Genomic DNA, 21,016 nt, shown 5'->3' with positions numbered 1-21,016 from the left:
TCTCTCTACTCAGCAGGGAGCCTGCTTCCTCCTCTCCCTCTGCCTGCTTCTCTGCCTACTTGTGATCTCTGTCTCTCAAATAAATAAATAAAATCTTAAAAAAAATTTTTTTTCAATTCAAAAAATTCAAAATTCAATTAAAAAATAATTTTTTTTCAAATTCTACAATTTGAAAGGGCAAAAAAAATAGATGGTACCTAGAAATACATAGCACCCGGGCGCCTGCATGGCTCAGTGGGTTAACGTCTCTGCCTTCAGCTCAGGTCATGATTCCAGGGTCCTGGGATCAAGCCCCGCATCGGGCTCTCTGCTCAGCAGGGAGCCTGCTTCCCCCACCCTCTGCCTGCCTCTCTGCCTACTTGTGATCTCTTTCTCTCTGTCAAATAAATAAATAAAATCTTTAAAAAAAAAAAAGAAAGAAAGAAAGACATAGCACCCGCCCCCCTTTACTCATGGTGTTTCCCTTTACACAATTTTAGTCGTCTGTGGTTAACCATGATCTGGAAGCAGACGAGCCTCCTACTGACTAATCGTCAGGTCAGGAGTATCTTACGGCCCCATCACAATGCCCACGTCATGCACCTGACTTCATCTCATCACCTGGGCACTGTATCATCTCACATCAACACAAGAAGAAGGAGGAGTACAGTATAAGATATATTGGGAGATGAGACCACATTCATATAACTTTTATTGCAGCATAATGTTATAATTATTCTATTATGTATGTATATTCAAAATTCCAATAATTTTACTCCTAAATCTATACCCTCTGAAAATTTTGGTTTAAATATGTTTGAATGATGGTTCGTGGATACGTTTTCCAATATCGTGAAAACAAAAACAGAAGAACAGAAAAGTAACCACAGTCCACCAACAGAAGAACAAAAAGTAAATGATGGTTAAGGGGTGCAGGGGTGTGGGAGGCACAGTTATTCATTCCACAGTTATGGAATGAGTAAGTCAAGGAGACGGAAGGCACAGCACATAGATATAGACAACGGTATTGTTAACAGTGTTGTATGGTTACCATGCCTGGGTGGCTCAGTTGGTTAAGCCACTGTTTTTGGCTCAGGTCGTGATCCCAGAGTCTTGGAATCAAGTCCCACTTCAGGCTCCCAGCTCCGTGGGGAGTCTGCTTCTCCCTCTGACCTTCTCCCCTCTCATGTTGTCTCTCATTCTCTCTCTCTCAAATAAATAAAGAAAATCTTAAAAAAAAAAAAAACAGTGTTGTATGGTCAAGATGGCAGCTACATTTATGGGGAGTGTAGCATAAGGTATAGAGAAGTTGAATCACTGTATTATACACCTGAAATTAGGGTAGCATGTGTATCAAATTCAATTAAAAAAATAATAATACTGGTATGGACACCTGGGTGGCTCATTCAGTTAGGCATCTGCCTTCAGCTCAGCTCAGGTCATGATTCCAGGGTCCTGGGATCAAGTCCCATTCCTGTCTCCCTGCTCAGCGGGGAGCCCACTGCTCCCTCTGTTTGTGCGAGTGTGCGCTCTCTCTCTCTCTCTGACAAATTAAATAGTTAATTAATTATAAATCCTGGGGCACCTGGGTGGTTCAGTCATTTTCAGCTCAGGTCATGATCCCAGGGTCCTGGGATCAAGCCCTGCATCAGGCTCCCGGTAGCCTGCTTCTCCCTTTCCCACTCCCCCACTTGTGTTCCCTCTCTTGCCGTGACTCTCTGTCAAATATATAAATAAATAAATAAAACCTTAAAAACAAATTTATATATATATATATATATATACTGGGGTGCCTGGGTGGCTCAGTGGGTTGAAGCCTCTGCCTTTGGCTCGGGTCGTGATCCCGGGGTCCTGGGATTGAGCCCCATGTTGGGCTCTTTGCTCGGCAGGGAGCCTACTTCCTCCTCTCTCTCTGCCTGCCTCTCTGTCTGCTTGTGATTGCTGTCTGTCGAATGAATGAATAAAATCTTTAATATATATATATATAAAATATATAATATATATAAGTATATATATATTTTATTTTATATATATATACTGGCAGTTCAGCTGCAAGTTTTGAAGATGCCGCCCGAAGGAAAAAGCCATTTGGGAAAAAGCGGTGGAGCTACCTCCTGGAGTGGTCATTCTTCTGACAAGAAGGCTCAGGATCCTGAATGTGGCGGCGATGTAGTAAAGGTCAGACACTTTCCATGTAAAAAAATAAGGGAAAACCATGGGAGCCACGGAAAAGTTAAAGTCTGGAAAGACATCCAATGAAGTGGCTTTCATGAAGATAGAGCTGGGCAAAGGGGTGACCAGAGGTATCATGGTGGGACCATTTCCAGAAGCAGCGTTTGCCTTGCCTATGAGTGAGCTGTGTAAGTCTGTGTTTATAGACCCTCCAATTAAAATAAAATTTGGATATCATCTTATGGTGACTGAAAGGAGAAAATAAAATTCTACAAAAGACTGAAAAAAATATAGTGGCCAAAAAATGAAAAAATAGAATCATTTTAAAAATAAAATTGTTTTTCTCTTTTCTGAAAAAAACAGAAACAAAAATCATAAATTATGGTATAGCTACACTAAAAGAAATGGCTGAACTATAATCTGGAGGCAGCAGATCAGCGACTCAATCTTAGAATTCTAGTGTTGAGTGAAAGAACAAGTCATCAACAGATGGTGTATCACACGTGACCTATAATATGACATCATTTAAATACATTTCAAGAACAAAACTCATCAATATATTGTTTGGGAAAACATAAGCATGTGATTTTTTTAAACTAGGTTTTTTAAGAAGACTATTTGTTTGTTTGAAAGAGACAGAATGCACAGTTAAGGGGGAGGGGGTTGCAGAGGGAAAGAATCTCCAGCAGGCTCCCAGCTGAGTGTAGAGCCCAGTTGGACATGGGTCCAATCTCTTGACCCTGAGACCATGACCTAAGTAGAAATCAAGAGTCAGACACTTACGGGCACCTGGGTGGCTCAGTGGGTTAAACCTCTGCCTTCGGTTCAGGCCATGATCCCATGGTCCTGGGATCCAGCCCCATCGGGCTCTCTGCTCAGCGGGGAGCCTGCCTCCCCCTCCCTCTGTGCCTGCCTCTCTGCCTCTCTGCCTACTTGTGATTTCTGTCAAATAAATAAATAAAATCTTAAAAAAAAAAAAAAGTCAGACACTTAAATGGCTGAGCCATCCAGGTACCCCCGTATTCTTTTTTTTTTTTTAAGATTTTATTTATTTATTTGACAGAGAGAAATCACAAGTAGATAGAGAGGCAGGCAGAGAGAGAGAGAGAGGGAAGCAGGCTCCCTGCCGAGCAGAGAGCCCGATGCGGGACTCGATCCCAGGACCCTGAGATCATGACCTGAACCGAAGGCAGCGGCTTAACCCACTGAGCCACCCAGGCGCCACCCCCCCCCCCCCCGTATTCTTTTAAGAAAGCAGGGGATTGGAGCAGCTGGGTGGCTCAGTTGGTTGCCTGTCTGCCTTGGGCTCAGGTCATAACTCCCAAGTCCTGGGATCCAGCCCTACATGGGCTCCTTGCTCAGCAGGAGCCCCCCTCCCCCCACTCTCTCTCAGTCAAGCTCTCTCTCTTGCTCTCAAATAAATAAATTTTTTTAAAAATAGTCCATTCGGAAGGAAGGAAGGGAGGGAGGGAGGGAGGAAGGAAGGAAGGAAGGAAGGAACGGCAAGTATCATAAACCCAAATCAGGAACAGGGTTACCAGGATCACAACATGGCTGACCTCCCTGGGAGCCACATCTGCCACAGGTCACAAGCATGATGCAGGTAGTGAGTTCTTGGGAGTTCTGGTGGTACCTGGATTACCTTCACTGGGAAGACAGGTGAATGGAAAAGACAACTACACAGGAAAGTGGGCAAGGGTAAAAACTGGCAAATGAAAGAAGAGAAAATCTGACCAACGACTATACAAAAAGATACTCAATCTCACTACCAATCGGGGAAAGTTTACGAGTTAAAACTAGGTGTCATTTTCCATCCATATAACTGACAATATTTTAAAAATCTGATGATATGAACTATTGAGAATGGGGGTATGGGGGGTGGAATATGGCCTTCCTGAGCCTGTACAAATGTAAACTAGGCCATTTTCAGTAAGATTGAGGAAAAACAAATGTATACTCCCAACCCCACATACTACTTGTTAATCTCCCAGCAGTTTTCAATATTAATTAGCATTTTAAGTTAAAAACTAACTCGATTCATCTAATGAAATATTTCTTTTTTTAAAGGCCAGTGACCAAGCTGGGTCTATGTAACCCATTATCACTGTATTCTTTTATCTCCTCCTGTAATCACACGTGATCATACAGTAATTTTGTTGCTTAAAAATAATACTGATAAACCCCTCTTACTGGCAGATTTAACAATTTATCTGTAACCTTCTACAAATGACTTAAACTAGTAAATGCAACTGTATATCACCCAAAATGTCAACAGTATAAAGCCAGTTGACAGTTGTATGAAGTTGTATCATTTCAACATTTGAAACAATTTGTAACCGCTTTCTTATCGTTCAAATGCAACCAAATAGCCACTGTGTGTAGCAAAGAGGAAGCTGTGGATAATAAAAGTGCAGAAAACTTGGGAGCTGGTGAGCACGGGAAAGAGAAGGGAAGATGCTCTGATAACGGGCTATTTTTTAAATTGAACAGAGCACGTATCTGTTATTAATAAACATATTATTTAGTAACACATTAGTAACACATTATAACACATTAATGTGGGGGCATCTGGGTAGCTCAGTGGATTAAAGCCTCTGCCTTCCATTCAGGTCATGATGTCAGGGCTCCCTGCTCAGCAGGGAGCCTGCCCCCCCCACCCCCCGCCTGTTTCTCTGCCTACTTGTGATCTCTGTCAAATAAATAAATAAAATCTTTTAAAAATAAAAAATAAATTAAATAAAAAGAGGGGTTTATCAGTATTATTTTTAAGCAACAAAATTACTGTATGATCACGTGTGAAAAAAAATAAATTAAAAAAAAATAAATTAAATAAAATAAAGATTAATATGTATATGTGTCAAACAGGTTGTCCCCTTGAAGTACTTTCTTTGGTTTCTGGTTCCTCTTCTTACGTTGCCAAAAGGCTATTTCCACAAGGTCTGTGGCTAAGCAGTCTTTTCAGACTTTTTATCTGGCCATCTAATCAGCTACTGCAGGACACTTAAGACCCAGTCACCTTCTGAATCACTTTATTCTAGAAAAGATGTTGTGAACTTACCTTATTTTATTAGTAAGTTCTGGCGGGCATGTACATTTTTCTGGAGACAACGTTATAACTCTCAGAGATGTTCAAAAGGGTCTCTGACCCTAGAAAACCCAAGGCCACCGCATGAAGACAAATTCTCTTTCAACCACGTGGAAACCCGCGGCACCAGCTTCCGGGCTCCACTCCGCCCAGGCCTGGCCTCCGCGCAGTCCTCCGAAGCACGATCTCCAGCAGGGGTCGCTGCGTTGCCGCCGCCGCGCCCGTGAGCCCCTCCCGGCCCGCTCTCGCCGCGGCGGCGCCGACGGAAGGGGCGGGGCGGGTCAGGGCGGGGCCTGGAGGGCCGGGTGCGCCAGGCCGTGGGGAGGGATCGAGGGAGGGAGGAGCGGTCCCCGAGTGCTCGTAACTGCGCCCCTGCCGGGCGCGTTGTGACCCCGGCTAGAGCCCACTCTCTTGCTTCCCGGTGCGCGCTCGTGAAGTAAGGGCGCGACCAGCGCCTCTGCCCGGCCTGCGCTCCTGCCAGGACTCCGCGTGAATCTCCCGCGTCTTGCCCCGGCCCGGCCAGCCTCGGGACGCCTTGTGGACCCGGGGGCTGCGGGGGCCGTGGGGATCCGGTGCGCCGCGGCCGTCCGCGCTTGGGCCCGGCCGCTACTGCAGGCTCCAAACGCAGACCCAGAGCTTGAGGACGCAGGTGTCCAGTTTCCTTTGACCTTGAAGACCCGGGAAGGTGCGCAGCCCGCGGGGGTGGGAAGTATGTCGGGGCAGCCTCCCCAGTTTCCGCGGTCAAACAGAGAGGTCTCCAGAAGGGACGCTTTTCAGCGACAGTAGGCTGCAAAGCGGTTAGACCGGGTTTTTTTTTTTTTTTAAAGATTTTATTTATTTATTTGACAGAGAGAAATCACAAGTAGGCAGAGAGACAGGCAGAGAGAGAGGAGGAAGCAGGCTCCCCGCTGAGCAGAGAGCCCGATGACCCCGAGATCATGACCTGAGCCGAAGGCAGAGGCTTAACCCACTGAGCCACCCAGGCGCCCCTAGACCGGGTTCTTAATCGAGCAGTTCATGAACAGGCTCGCGAACGTGGAACGATTCCCAGTGTCCCGCAGGTCAAGGGCCGCGTTGCCTCTGTTCCAGATGTTGCTTTGCTTACAGGCTTCAGCTCGTTCACTATCTTATCTACCCTGAAAATCTGACCACAGACCTCCGGGCTTCCTGGCGTTTTCCTCTCCACTACTCAGTCCACACCATTGGCAAAGAACTCTTAAAATAACACTTCTGTCAGGTCATTTCCCCGCTTAAGATCTTTCTATGATTCACATGCTCTCTGGGTCAGGTCCAAACTTGGATAGGTACGGCCTTTGGAGAGCTAGCCTTTTGCTCTTCAATCCAGCTCCAGCATTGTGGGATCTTTTCTGGATTCATTTTCATGCTTCATTTCTGCTGATCTACTTTCATTCCAGTGGTTAATTAAGCACTTAACCGTGTGCTACACTGTTGTAGGCAGTTGGGATTCAGCAGAGGAAAACAAATGGGGGTGAAGATTTCTATTCTTGAGGAGTTTATATTCTATTAGGGGGAACAGTCCAAAAAAGAGAAAGCCGGTAAATCTATAGGTGAGAAGTGCTATGGAGGGGAAAAAATAGAGCAAAGTAAGAGGGCAAGATGCTTCTTAAATAAAATTGGAATGAATGGACAGCATTGAGGTGATATTTGAGGAAAGAGTTGAAGAAAATGAGTTATGTACGCAGTTGTCTGGGGTAAGAGATTTCTAGGTGCAGCTGGGGCAAAGACCTTACCCAGAAATGTTCCTTTGGTATGTGAAGAGCATCAGAAAAGCCAGTGAGGCTGGACTTGAGAGACCAGAGGTTGAGAGTGGCAAGACATTGGAGAATGGGGGGTGGGGGGGCCAGATCCCATAGAGCCTGTAACCTTTTCTCACTGCTTTTGTAGGAGTGATACAGTGTAAGTTACTTCTTGAAAGAATCACGGCTCTGTGGAAAATGGACCCTGTGGAAAATGGCCTTTATAGTATTGCTGTCATCATCTGCCATGATGGTTTAATCTGTGGAAGTGGTGAGAAGTGATGGGATGCTGGACATGTTTTGAAGATACAGCCAACGTAACTTCCTGACATTGGATATGGGTGTGAGGGAGGGTCAGGAATGACTGGAAACGTCTGTTCTCAGCTCCTATAGGGGTAGAGTTATCATTCACTGAGATGGGGAAGGCTACAGGTGGAACAGATTTAGGGTTGGGGACATGTCAGGAGTTTGTTTTGGGACCAATAAAGCTTGAGGTACCTGTTACACACCCAGGTGGAGAAGTCAGGCATTTGGATATTGTGTGTGGGGTCACCAAGACTGCCCCTAGGTTCACTGATTGGGAAGATTCAGCAGGACTTGGCTGTGGCTGGTGGCTTTGATTTATCACAGCAAAAAGATACAAAGCACAGTCAGCAAAGGGAGAAGACTCAGGACCAAGAGTGCAGGAAACCAGGTGGTCTTCCAAGAGTTGTCTCCCAGTGGAATCAAAAAGGATATGCTTAAGTCCCCAGCAACAGATTGTGACAACATGTGTGAAATTTGTATATCAGGGATGCTCTTTAAAGCCTCTGCCCAGGTGTTGATTGCCTTTAGTCACATGGGCACTGTCTGCCTGGCATGTACCAAAATTCAAGACTCCCAGAAGGAAAGCAGGTACTCAGCATAAGAAACTGTACAAACAGTTTAGACCCAGTGAGCGACTCCTGTCAGTTCTGAGAATCCAGAAATCTAGGTTTCTAGAGGCCCACCTTGCAAGCAGGCCTTTCTAAGGATAGACTCGAGCCTGCTGTATTAACACTTACGCACAGATACACATGTCTGGAACTTGGGAGAAACGCCTGGGGAGTAGTTGGCATATAGGAAGCGTTTAAAGCCATGGAAGTGTTTGGTGTCTTGAGAAGCATTTGTCAGAGCTGACAGAACTGAGCTAGATAACATGAATGTAGAAGAGAAGCAGGCCAAAAACTGAGCCCTGGGGCCCACCAACATTAAGATGCCTGGGAGAAGGGAAGAAACAGCAGGTCAAGTGGGAGGAAAACCAGAAGCAAGGTGTCCTGGAAGCCAAGTGAAGAAGAGGGGAGTGGTCCGTTGTCTCAGATGGCTGCGGCCAAGTCAAAGGAGATGAGGACTAACATGACCTTTTGGGCTTAGAAAATGAGAGGGATTAAGAAGAGTGTAGACAACTGTTTCTGAGGAATTTTGTTGTAAAGAGGAACTAGAAAAATTGTAGCTGGGGGGTAGTGGGATTAAGAGAAAGTTGGTCAGTTATTCAGCGAGAGAAATAACAGCATGCTAATGAGAGTGGTCCGTTAGAAAGTAAAAAATAAAGCAGTTGTAACTTGCTCTTTCCCCAAAGTTCTGTTTCAGGCTTCCTTTGCCATGGGAACTCTTCCCTGGCATCTCCGCTCTGAGCGTTAGCCTCTGCAGGATCCAGCCTCCTTTGGACCTGGGTTTTCACTCAGGTTCTCTGACCGCCAGTTGACTTGACCATATTCCAGTTGAATAGCTGTTCTTTGAGGACAAGGACTGTATGCTTTATGTGCGGGCCTAGTCTAGTGGGTACCTGGCATATGCAGGCAAAAATTAGGTTAGCGGGTTTTCTCAGTCTTATGTCCCTAATGTGCCAGTGTTTGCCAGAGTGAAGCAGATCACAAAGAGGGAGTAGCTAATCAACACAAAGGTAATGCTTGGCTGGACATTTTGGTTATGTTGTTCTTCTATGTGAGTATGATTTTAAATAGTCACTTTGTGCTAGTAAAAGTTTCCTAGTGTAGGTAAATATAATGTATTCGTGGTATATCTCAAAAAGCAGCAGCATATCCAGGCATTCCTCATAGAAGATGACAGTGTGGTGTAATGGCAGAACTTTGGGAGGGAAATGTGGGATTCCAGAGACTGACAGACAAGACTTCCCTCCGCCAGGATGTCTGCTCTTAGATTTCTTCTAAGTTGGGGCAGTAATTCTTCCCACTCCTCTGCTCCTGAAACTATCCATTCTCTCTGGTGTTGCACTTGGTGAAAGTTGGTTTTTGTTAGAGAGAAATGAGACATCTATTTCATGGAGTAGCAGAAAGAACAGTGGGCTTGGAGTCAGGACTGACTGACAGTTCAGCATGGTGGTAAAGAGCCTTGACTTAACCCACGGAGCCTGGGTTTGAATCCACTTAGTATTTTTTTTTTAATATTTTATTAATTTGACAGATCACAAGTAGGCAGAGAGGCAGGCAGAGAGAGACGGGGTAGGGGGTGGGGAGCAGGCTCCCCACTGAGAAGAGAGCCTGATGCGGGCTCGATCCCAGGACCCTGGGATCATGACCTGAGCCAAAGGCAGAGGCTTAACCCACTGAGCCATCCAGGTGCCTCAGATCCACTTAGTATTTGTGTGATGTGTCATTGAGATGGGTTGTTAGGAAGGAATAAATGAAATAATAGGTAGAGCAGGGCCTGACATGTAGTAAACAATGATCGTTAAGAAGACTTGTCATTGGAATCCTGGCTGTACTGGTTACTAGCTGTATGAACTAGCAGATTGTTAAATTGCTCCAAGTCTCATTTGTGCTCATCTGTAAAATGAAGGCCATGTGTAAAGTGATCCCGGAGAGGCTGCCGTTTTCATCTCTGCCCATACATGCAGCCCTGGGAGTATTGTTCATTGTGGGGAACGTGCAGCCAGGTTCTCAGCTCGTGGCATGCATACAGCCTTTGGCGTCACACCTGATAGCAAAATAGGCTTCGCTGAAGTCACTTAGGCCAGTGTTTTCAAACATTTTTTTTTTTAATATTATTTTTACTAAATATATTTTCCATTATGACCCAGTATTTGTGTATGTATACTTACATATGTGTATGTGTATTATAATGAAAGTTTCATAAAGTAGTATTTACTCTGGGGCACATGAGTAGCTCAGTGGGTTAAAGCCTCTGCCCTCAGCTCAGGTCATGGTCTCAGGGTCCTGGGATCGAAGCCCCGCATGGGGCTCTCTGCTCATCGGGGAGCCTGCTTCCACCCCGCTTTGCCCCCGCCTGCCTCTCTGCCTACTTCTTTTCTCTGTCTGTCAAATAAATAAATAAAATCTTCAAAAAAAAAAAGACAGTATTTACTCTTACCGTATGTGATACACTGTAATCTACACATTTCAGTTTTAATTCTTTTAAAAAAAGATTCTTTTTTAATTTAGTTGTTTGACAGAGAGCAAGAGAGAAAGCACGGGAGAGCACAAGCACCGGGAGAGGAAGAAGCAGGCTCCTCGCTGAGCAGGGAGCATGACGCCAGGTTTCAGGGAGCGATTCCAGGACCCCAAGATCATGACCTGAGCTGAAGGCACATGCTTCACTGACTGAGCCCCCAGCATTCCCAGTTTTGGTTCTTGAAAAGTAAAAATTTTATAATGGCTCATGACCCACAATTTGAAAAAGATAGGCAAATTATCATCATTAATGCCTATCTTTATCTTTTGTATTATAAGAGCATCTTATTAACCAGTCATTTCTGAGGTTGATAGTAGAGAGCTCTGGCCACTTAGGGTTAACCTTCTTGTGTGTTTCGGATGGGCAGAAAGGTATGAAAGGCTCTCCCCATGAGAGAATTACTTTTCTTGGGGCGAGTGGGTGGCTCAGTGGGTTGAGCCACTGCCTTTGGCTCGGGTCATGATCTCCGGGTCCTGGGATCAAGTCCTGCATCGGGCTCTCTGCTCAGCAGGGGGCCTGCTTCCCTCCCTCTCTCTCTCTCTCTGCCTGCCTCTCTGCCTACTTGTGATCTCTCTCTCTGTCAAATAAATAAATAAAATATTTTATAAAATTACTTTTCTTAAAACTACACTGTGAAGAATATATGTTAAAATTTTAACAGCCGTTGTCATAGAGTGAATATGGATGGTTTGAGTTTTCTTTTACTCTTTTCAAATTATCTACCTGAAAATATGTTTCACATAATAATCATTAAAATCTTCTTTCTCTTAAATTACGGTAATAAGAGTAGCAATTTCAACTTAAAAAAAATATTTACTTGGCAAAAAGTCCACCATTAGGTAACTTTTTCTTTTCTTTTTTTTTTTTTTTAAAGGTTTTAAGTAATGTCTGCACCCAGTGTGGGACTCAAACCCATTACCAGAGGTCAAGAGTCACATATTCTACCAGCTGAGCCAGCCAGGAACTCCTTAATTTTTGGTTGTAGTGATCCATGAAATACAAAGTCTAGGAACTACTGAAATACACTATTTTCTTTCTTTATCCCTTTTTCTATAAAATTTAAGGGTTTTTTCCTATGCATAGTTATTATTCATTATCTATTAAATTAGATAGAATATGTATAAGAAAGATTTTTTGTCTCAATATTTCTCTTAAGGGTGCTTCCGATAGTTTCCACTCAGTATTTTAGAGCACTCGTACATTTTATAACATTTAAAAATTATTTTAAATTCTAGTTCTGGGGGCGCCTGGGTGGCTCAGTGGGTTAAGCCTCTGCCTTCGGCCTGCTCAGGTCATGATCTCAGGGTCCTGGGATCGAGCCCTGCATCAGGCTCTCTGCTTGGTGGGGAGCCTACTCCACACACACACACACACACACACCCGCCTCCCTGCCTACCTGTGATCTCCCTTTCTCTCGCTGTCAAATAAATAAATAAAATCCTAAAAATAAATAAATTTAGTTCTGTTGAAAAATAACCCTTCAATTATGCCTGCTTTATTTCTCAGTTAAGACTCAGGTTGGGGTCCCAACAGCAATGAGATACAGAGTTGAGCTCATTGTTCGTGCCAATAAAAATAAGAGCCAAGATGTTAACAAATACAACTTGGGGGCCACCTGGGTGGCTCAGTGGGTTAAGCCTCTGCCTTCGGCTCAGGTCATGATCTCAGAGTCTTGCGATCAAGCCCCACATCCGGCGCTCTGCTTAGTGGGGAGCCTGCTTCCCCCTCCCTCTCTGCCTGCCTCTCTGCCCACTTGTGATCTCTCTCTGTGTCAAATAAATAAATAAAATCTTTAAAAAATATATATAACTTGGAAGTAGCTATGTGCTTTTGAGTGGGCTTATAGGTAATTGGCTGTTGTAGACTTTGTGATGAAAGGAGGAAGGAAGTCTGAAACCATCACCAAGGAAATCTGTCTGAAGGTACAGCCTTGGCACCATGGAAAGTCATTCACAGACTTAAGGTTTGAGGATATGGACCATATGGCAACCCTTCTCATATTACTAAATTATGGCCTCTAAAGCCATCTTGATGTACTTGGGAGAGGTTGCTTCCATCATAAGATGGTTTCTTTGAGGTAACTTAGGGATTGGCTGCTCTCTGGCGTGTCAGCACCTTAGTGTCTTAGAGTCTCCTGGCGCCTTCCTTCTCTACTTGCCAATGCCTCAAACAGTAGGAGAAAGACGGAAAAGAAGGTAAAAGGTAACTGTCCAGTCTGCACCTTGCTAGCTCTGATTTGCTGGGGTTGGGGGTTGAAATAAAGTCTAGAGATTCATTCTGGGTTTCATAAAGTCATGACTTGATGTCCTTCCTTGACAAAGTCAGTATTGTAAGGATGTGACATATGTCAGCAAATAGTCTTTCTCTCCATGAGATTTTTTTTATTTTAAGGTTTTATTTATTTGAGAGAGAGAGAAAGAGAGAGCGAGAATGAGGCGGGGAGGGTCAGAGGGAGAAGCAGACACCCTGCTGAGTAGGGATCCCCCCCTCAATGCACAACTCCCATCATGACCTGAGCTGAAGGCAGTCCCTTACCCAACTGAGCCACCCAAATGCCTGAGATCATTTTCTTAAAACCCTTGCGAAGAAGTGTGAATATTTTTCAGTAGTAATCAGTATCCAAGCCAATTTGGCAGATGGAGAAGAGGAGAACCGGTGTGTTCGCACATCTTAGTATATGTAGTTCCACCCTCCTGAGGAAAGCACAGCTAGACGACTCACCACGGAAAAGCACGTGGCCCTGGCTACGTGCAGACCGATGTGGTCTTTTGTAGGGGAGAATAAGTACAGTACTCATACGGAGTGTTCGTGGTGTGCATGGTTTATGTTGTAAGAATGCCAGGACACTGCACTTGTGACATACAACTGAATTATTGTCTGTTGTAGGTTATACGCGCCATGGCTATGACGGGTGTCAGATTCCCTGCCAGCGTTCTCAGAAAGCCAGATGCCTGGATTGGACTGTGGGGCGCGCTGCAAGGGACGCCTTCATCGAAACTCTGTGCTTCCTGGAATCGATACTTCTATTTTTCTAGTACCCAGTTAAACACATCAAATTGTAAAACGTTCCTCCGTAACATTTTCTCGCTTAGACTCCCAGGCCTTGTAGTATCTCCAGAATATATTTTCCCCCTTTCCATAAGACTTAAGAGTAATGTAAGCTCTAAGAAGTCCACCAAGAAGACTCTGCAGAAAGCCGAGGATGACGAGGACTCTGAGGAAGAGAGTGACCATGAGATGAGTGAGCAAGAAGAGGGGCTCGAGGAAGACCCCAGTGTGGTCAAAGACTACAAAGACCTGGAGAAAGTGGTTCAGTCTTTTCGGTACGATGTCATCCTCAAGACAGGCCTAGATGTTGGGAGAAAGTAAGTCTGACGTGCATTTTATTACAAAATGCTTTGTCGTCTTGTCATTTTAACGCAGGAGTTTCCATCACTCAGCCGGTCTGTGGTGAGGGGAGCCACAGGTACAGGAGGACCTTCCGGTCACTTGTTGCAGTTGTTTCCTGCTACAGACGAGAACCCTGACTCCAGCAGCAAGGCAGGGCACTGCTGCACATCCCCCGTGCCATATTTCCCTGATTCTAAGACACAGTCAACTCTTAAGATGAGCTGTCGATTTAATACCAGCGTCTTGAGGAAAGTCATGACCACGTTAGAGTATATAGCAAGAGGAAACCACGCCTGGGTTTCACAAATGCCACAGGGTAAGAAGGTACCTTTTAGAAACAACAAGCTGTGCCATACGGTCAAGAACGCAGGCTGTGTAACTAGACCCTTCGTGCTCTGTGTGAGCCTGGGCGAGTTCCTTGAATTCCCTAAGCTTCAGTTTTCTCATCTGTAGAATGTAAAGTAGCACCTACTTTAGAAGTTGGTGCTTCTCTGCCTAAAGCATCTTAGTGGATGGAACTAGAGGGTCTTATGCTAAGTGAAATAAGAGAAAGACAAATGCCATATGATTTCCCTTGTAGGTGGAATTTAAGAAACAGAAATGATGAACGTAGGGGAAGGGAAGGAAAGATAAGACAAAAACAGGGAGACGAACCATGAGAGACTCTTAACTCTAGGAAACAAACTGAGGGGTGCTGCGGTGGGGAGGGGGGTAACTGAGTGATGGGCATTAAGAAGGGCACGTGATGGGATGAACACTGGGTGTTAATGCAACTGACGAACCCCTGAACTCTACTCTGAAAGAATGTGCTGTATGTTAATTAAATTGAATTTAAATTTAAAAAAATAACAGAGCAGTGCCTGACACATAGTAGGTACTCACTGTATGTTAGCTGTTATGAAGAAAATTCTGTGTGTTCAATATGTAGTGCACAGAGATGGTAAGTGGAACTTTCAGGATTTCTTTAGTCGTCTTGTTCTCTGCTAGAGTAATTACATAAGAATAGTGACCTCCATTGTTCATTCATTCGTTTAACAATTGTGTGCATACTGCGTGCAAGATAGAATCATGGTATGGATAATATGTTCAGATTTCCATGTGCAATTTATACCTTTATGGCTTAATTTCATGGCGTAGTCTAATTTTTTAATCCATGACACTTAAGGACTCGTAAAGATAACTGAGCCCATAGGCCTCCTCGTGGGGATTTACTGAATATGCTCTCAAATCTGGCCAGCTTGTAGGGGGGTTCTCTCTCCCCCAGAGAAGTAGCTGCTGCTGTTACAAGCAGAACCCCAGATGTTAACCACCTGGAGTCCGAGCGGCAAGAGAAGAGCTCACGGATTTCTCTCCGCACTCTCTCCTGCTCTGGTTGCCCTAGGGACTGAATGGAGAGATCGGCGGCTGCGGGATTGGAGTTTCCCCACCGCAGTGCAGACTCAGAGGGTTTGTCAATGGCCTCACCATACGTGTAGTGCCTGTTCTTTTCCTCAGAGCCTGGAGCCCTTTGGTGGTCATGAACCCTGGGAGCTCCCACTTTGCAGACAGCTGCTACAGGAGTTGGGGCGGGGGGTGCCCCGAGCTCTTCCAGAGCTTACCCGCCCAGTGATGTCTTCGCGTCTCTGCCGCAGTTTGGCGTCCGTTCAGAAGGGCCCCTGGGTCTCGCTGTTTGAGATAAACACGGGGGCAGCTGACTCCCCCTTTCCCAGCAGTCAGAATAGAGGCTGGTCACTGTCAGAATGAGCCTTAACGGCAGCTGTTTCTTTATTTTTTTTCAGACTGGTGTAATTGTTTTGAATGTGTTTCTGTTTCAAAGCATTTGACTTTTTTTTTTCTTTCTTTTTTTTTAGCAAAGTGGAAGATGCATTCTACAAAGGTGAGCTCAGGCTGAATGGGGAGAAATTGTGGAAGAAAAGCAGAACGGTGAGCTATTCCGACAGCAGATATTTTTGTCTCTTTCTCTGCCAGTACTCAGTGCCACCCCGACTTCCCCTCAGGGGCATCAGTGACCCTTTGTGTGTGTCTGTGTTGCACGCTCTGTGACTCCCCAGAGGCCTGGTCAAGCTAGTGAGAATCACCAGCCAACTTGGTGACACAGACCACTTGCTCTTCTGCAGCCTTGATGTCCTTAAGAGAAAACTTTCCTTTTTTCCTTAAAATTTGAAGATGGACCACTATCACAATTGGCAAAAATCTGTTAACTGACTCATTAGTCCCATGAAGAGCTAATAATGAGACTAAGAAGAGTTGATTGTGTAGCGATCCCGGTGGACGGCTGTGAGCTGAGTGGGTGTGTGATTCTGGTCAGTTCAGCCGTACCCGCGACACTTGCCACATGCCCTGCTCTGTGCGCAGAGCAGCCATTAGAAAAGACACTTCCTGTTTTCTAACAGGTCCATAGCAGTACTGTTGTTAAGTGAAAAAAATCAGGTATAAGAAAATGTATTTCTGGCATCCAGTGTTGTTATAAATCACACACACACACACACACACGTGTGTGTGTGTGTGTGTGTGTGTATAAATTGTGTATTGTAGAAATAAGTTGCATGTGTACCTACGTCTGGAATTAGTAATACTAGTATTTATCTTTGGGCCATTATGGGTTATATTTTCTTCTTTCTATTTTCTTAATTTTTTTAAGTATAGATCACTTTCATAATTGGAAAAATAGTAATGATGGTAAAAGTTAACGAAGCACAATAAAAAGGTGTATGACAGAGACTGTTTAAAAAAAGTTTGGAAGGGGAATGCCCCGTGGCTCAGGTGGTTAAGCATCTGCCTTTGGCTTAGGTCATGATCCCAGCGTCCTGGGATCAGGGGCTGCAGGATCAGCAGGGAGCCAGCTTCTCCCTTTCCCTCACACTCTCTCTTTGTGTCTCTCCATCTCAAATGAGTAAATAATAATCTTTTAAAAAAAAAGCTTGGGAGACAAAGACATACGAGGCATCAGCAGACATAACCTCACTCTTAGTGTCTAGAGAACAAATGTTCCCGGGAAGTCAGACACACTTTTGTAGGTGGCTTCGAAGCTTGTTTCATGTTTCACAACTCCCCTGGGGATGGAGGGCTTGAGCTACATCCTTTTGCTGTGGGGCATGGGAGGGTGTGAGCTGTTGGCCATGGATCCGGATCAGCACTGAGGCTTTACCTTGCTCTCTGGGATCCTACAGGCTCTCATGGCTAAACAGACAGGAGGAGGGGGCACTCCCCAGTGCTCGTCTCGGCCGCCCAGTCCCACGGTCCATGATCTGTGATGGCACCTGACCCGGCAGGTTCAGCACGTCAGTCATGGCTCTGTGAGCTGCGGGAAATCAGGCGCTACAGACGTGCCTCTGGAGATCAGGCTCCTCTTCTCCCATAATTGCTTTTGCCTGCTTGTAGCCCTGCCCCCTCTCCTCAGCTGCAGTGTTCTAAGACAGGACCTGCTCTGCGAGCACCACGCCTCTGTGCCAGGGCCTCATTTACAAACGCCACAAGTCCATCTTCCCCCCCTCTGCTTTGAGACATTGTTAACTACAGTCTAATTGCTGCTGCTGCATTCTGCCTTGGGTGTTCTCTTGTCTCGGCTGCCTTCCAGATTTCTCCTGAGGGTCAGCAGAGGAAGGGGCCAGTGTTAACACTCGACTGCCTTGTTACTAGGAGGCCTGTAGCCATAGTAACTGCAGCTAAGGGGAGATTTGAAATGTAGATATTTGGAACAGCCCTTAATCCCAACCAGTGTTGCTTTGTGTCTGCTGTGCTGTCTCCCGCATGAAGGAGGACAGGCCCTCGCAGGGAATAAAGGACACCTCCCCTTCCGAGGCCGGCCGCACTGGGCTGTGCCTGGCCACCGGCCCTGAAGGGTCAGGCGGGTTTGTGGTGCTGCAGCTCCGAGCAGGCCGCCTGTCTGTACCGTGGCGAGCCAGGGCCTGCTGACTTACACAAAAGGACTGAAGCTTCCTCAACTCCCCGCTCCCCGGGATTGACTGGCTAAAAGCCTTCCTTCCCTGCTCGCTGCCTTAGAAGTAAGCTCCCAGAGGCCTCTGCGGCTCAGCCGCACGCAGGACACCCAGCAGCTTGAGAAGGGACACGAAGGAGGGTTGGTTCTGTGTATCTTCGGTATCACATGTGTTACCTACTAAAACGTGCATTTTAATAAAGCCATGCTGAAAAATGTAAAAGCATTTGAAATGCTCTCAAACCTTGTATTTCTGGACATTGATTTTTTTTTAAGATTTTATGATTTTAGGGCGCCTGGGTGGCTCAGTGGGTTAAGCCGCTGCCTACTGCTCAGGTCATGATCTCAGGGTCCTGGGATCGAGTCCCGCATCGGGCTCTCTGCTCAGCAGGGAGCCTGCTTCCCTCTCTCTCTCTCTCTCTGCCTGCCTCTCCATCTACTTGTGATTTCTCTCTGTCAAATGAATAAATAAAATCTTTAAAAAAAAAAAAAAGATTTTATGATTTTAGAGAGAGTGTGAGAGAAAGAGAACACAAATGGGGTGACGGGCAGAGGGAGGAGCAGACTCCCTGCCGAGGAGGGAGCCTGATGTGGGATTCCATCCTGGGACTCCAAGATCATACCTGAGCCAAAGGCAGATGCTTAACCGACTGAGCCACCCAGGTGTCCGGACATTGATTTTAAATGTCCTCACAGTTGGGGCAAATGGTCTTTTTTTTTTTTTTTTTTTTTTTAAATTGAACTCATGAGAACTGTAGGAGGACAGACCCCCTAGATGATGCCTGGGTCAGCCCATCCTTCAGACCCAGGGGAGAAGCAGCCTCCATGCTTCCTTGCGGTTTGAGCCATTTTGCTTCTCAGCCCAGAGGGGAGAAGGTTAATGGTTTACAACCAGCTGCTACGTGAGTTTCGCATGTAACTGCTCTAGGCTGACGAGTGTGGCATGGTGGCAGAGGTGTGCATTCCCACGTTGTGGACTGAATACTGGGCCCTTGAATGGGTGGGAGAACAAATAGGAGTTTGCCCAGGTAAGGTGCAGATGTTTTTGACAGCATGAATTTAGGACTGCCTCAGAGAACATTAATCAGAAAATAAGGTAAAAGTGGCACCATATTTCTTAAACAGAAACCCTCCAGTAGACTCTTAAATGGCCACGTATGCCCACTTCGAGTCCATGGCCCAAACATGGGGTTGCTGCCCACCTCCTGGGAAGCAGTGGTGAGTGGTCTGAGGTGGCCCCAGTCAGTCCTTGCTTGTGTCCTAGCGGAAAGAACATAGGACACCTGGGTCCGTTTAGCTCCTTCCCGAGTCAGCGGGCAGATCCTGAAATCCTGACCTGCCAGGACCAGGTGCCCACCATGGGCTGTCCCTGGCGACACTGCTGTGACTGCCCTGGGACATGACCGGGACTAATCAGCCTAAGGGTCCCACGTGGACAAGAACGGGTTTGACGTTAGCCCTTTGAACCCATTGAGTCAGCGTCCAGATTGATCCTTCTGTCTTTGTGAACTGAGTCCTGTCTTCTTGATAATGTGGCATCACCGGGGCTACTCAGTGCTAGAGAAGAAGTTCACCATTTCTCTAAGAGATACAGCTGAATGTTCTTCCATAGCGGCTAATTTTCAACAGACTGCCCCATCCCTAGTTACATAGCTCATCTGGGTCGAAATCAATGAAAAGTTACACTGGAAATTATTTTCTCAGCACTGGCAGTAATTACTATGCACGTACTCTCTCTGATTGTGCCCCACTTTCTTTGCCTCTTGTCACCGTTACCGAAACAAATCCCTTCGTGTGTTGCCTTCAGTCATCCAGTAGAGGGGAGTGAGTGGGCCACACCACACCAGAGCTGCTGTGAGCAGGCAACTGTCTAGGTCTGATGGAAGGACACGGATGGCGTTGGGCACGAGTGTCGGAGGCATCCTCTGAGCGAGGCCCTTTCATCTGGAGGCACCATCGATAAGGGACGGTTTCAGCAGAATCACTAACCTTTCTCACATGGTCCTCTGGGTAATGATGGTTCCCGGATAAACACTCAAAGCAAGGACATTTGCGGGGCACCTGGTTGGCTCAGTCAGTGGAACATGCAGCTCTTGATTTCAGGGCTGAGAGTTCAAGCCCCATGTTGGGTATAAAGATGACTAAAAAAATAAACTTAAAAAAAAAAAAGAAAGACATTTGCATTAGCCTGCGTTTCTCAAAATGCAATGATGGCTGAGTTTTCTTTCCATTTTCAGGTGAAAGTGGGAGATACATTGGATCTTCTGATTGGAGAGGATAAAGAAGCAGAAACAGAGACAGTAATGAGGGTTCTCCTGAAAAAAGTGTTGGAGGAGAAAACAGAAAGTGAAAAGTACAGAGTGGTGTTACGCCGGTGGAAAAAGTTAAAGTTGCCTAAAAAGAGTATGTCTAAATAAATGGATTGCTTTATATTAATAAAACTGCTTTCTAGTGATGGAGGGAAGGGCCAGCTTCAAAAGAGGACATTTTTATTCAAATAAAGTCACCTCACCTTTAGTGGAATCTGCGGAGCTCTTTTATGGAAGTGGGGATCCATAGCTTGGAGACACTGCCGGTGGCCTGGAATCCTCTCCAGAGCTTGATTGGTGCTCGCTTTGGCCTCATTTGGGCCTCATGAGCATGAATGAGATGTGTCCTGAGTGAACTAACCCCAGAGAGAGCTTTAGTGCCAAGCCTGCTGTTCCGCACAGTAACTACCTCGGGAATCTGTGTCAAATAAACTGGCCTTGTTGTTTGTGCCTCCGTTTCAGTTTTGTCCCTGCCAACCAGCTTCCCTGGGTTCAGACTTCTTAATGGCAAAACCAGTTGAAGTCAAGGTCACCCTTTATATCCTTTGGGAGACCCCTTTCTCCACCAGCCCTTCTGAATCACCGATTTGTGAGCTTTTGTTCCCTTCAGTTTGTCTTCAGAAGGATAGATACGTGAAGTTGTTCCAGCTCACTGCAAATGGGCTAGTTAGGGCCCATTGAACAGTAATCGTTTAGGGCAGGGGGCCCCAAGAGGCCTTTTTTATTTCATTCAAGAATGGTTTTTACATTTTTAAAACATTGTTAAAAGAAGGAAGGAATATATGAACCGAGGCCTTAGGTAGCCCACAAAGCCTAAAATATTTACTATCTGACCTTTTACAGAAAAAAATAGGATGACTCGTGTCCCAGCTTAGAGTTTAATTTTCGGGAGAAAGTAGATTTTAGTAGTAGGTTTTAAGGGAAACACAGATATTATCAACGAAGAGAACAAAGAGAG

At 45.6% G+C, this 21,016-nt stretch overlaps 1 protein-coding gene and 1 pseudogene across 1 annotated transcript; both read left to right on the top strand.

The window, feature by feature from the left end:
• Nucleotides 1-2,043: 2,043 nt before the first annotated feature.
• Nucleotides 2,044-2,416, top strand: LOC116587722 (annotated as a pseudogene).
• A 3,100-nt stretch (nucleotides 2,417-5,516) lies between these two features.
• On the top strand, nucleotides 5,517-20,266 carry MTRES1 (mitochondrial transcription rescue factor 1). Its single transcript, XM_032338906.1, has 4 exons — nucleotides 5,517-5,921; nucleotides 13,309-13,787; nucleotides 15,663-15,735; nucleotides 19,987-20,266. Exons 2-4 carry the CDS (start codon nucleotides 13,321-13,323, stop codon nucleotides 20,164-20,166), a joined length of 720 nt encoding a protein of 239 aa, XP_032194797.1. The 5' UTR covers nucleotides 5,517-5,921; nucleotides 13,309-13,320; the 3' UTR covers nucleotides 20,167-20,266.
• The last annotated feature ends 750 nt before the right edge of the window (nucleotides 20,267-21,016 follow it).

This window comes from Mustela erminea, chromosome 4 (genome assembly GCF_009829155.1).
Source record: "Mustela erminea isolate mMusErm1 chromosome 4, mMusErm1.Pri, whole genome shotgun sequence".
Lineage (NCBI taxonomy): Eukaryota > Metazoa > Chordata > Mammalia > Carnivora > Mustelidae > Mustela > Mustela erminea.
The sequence above is the reverse complement of the archived record's forward strand: the minus strand, read 5'-3'. Positions and strand labels throughout refer to the sequence as shown.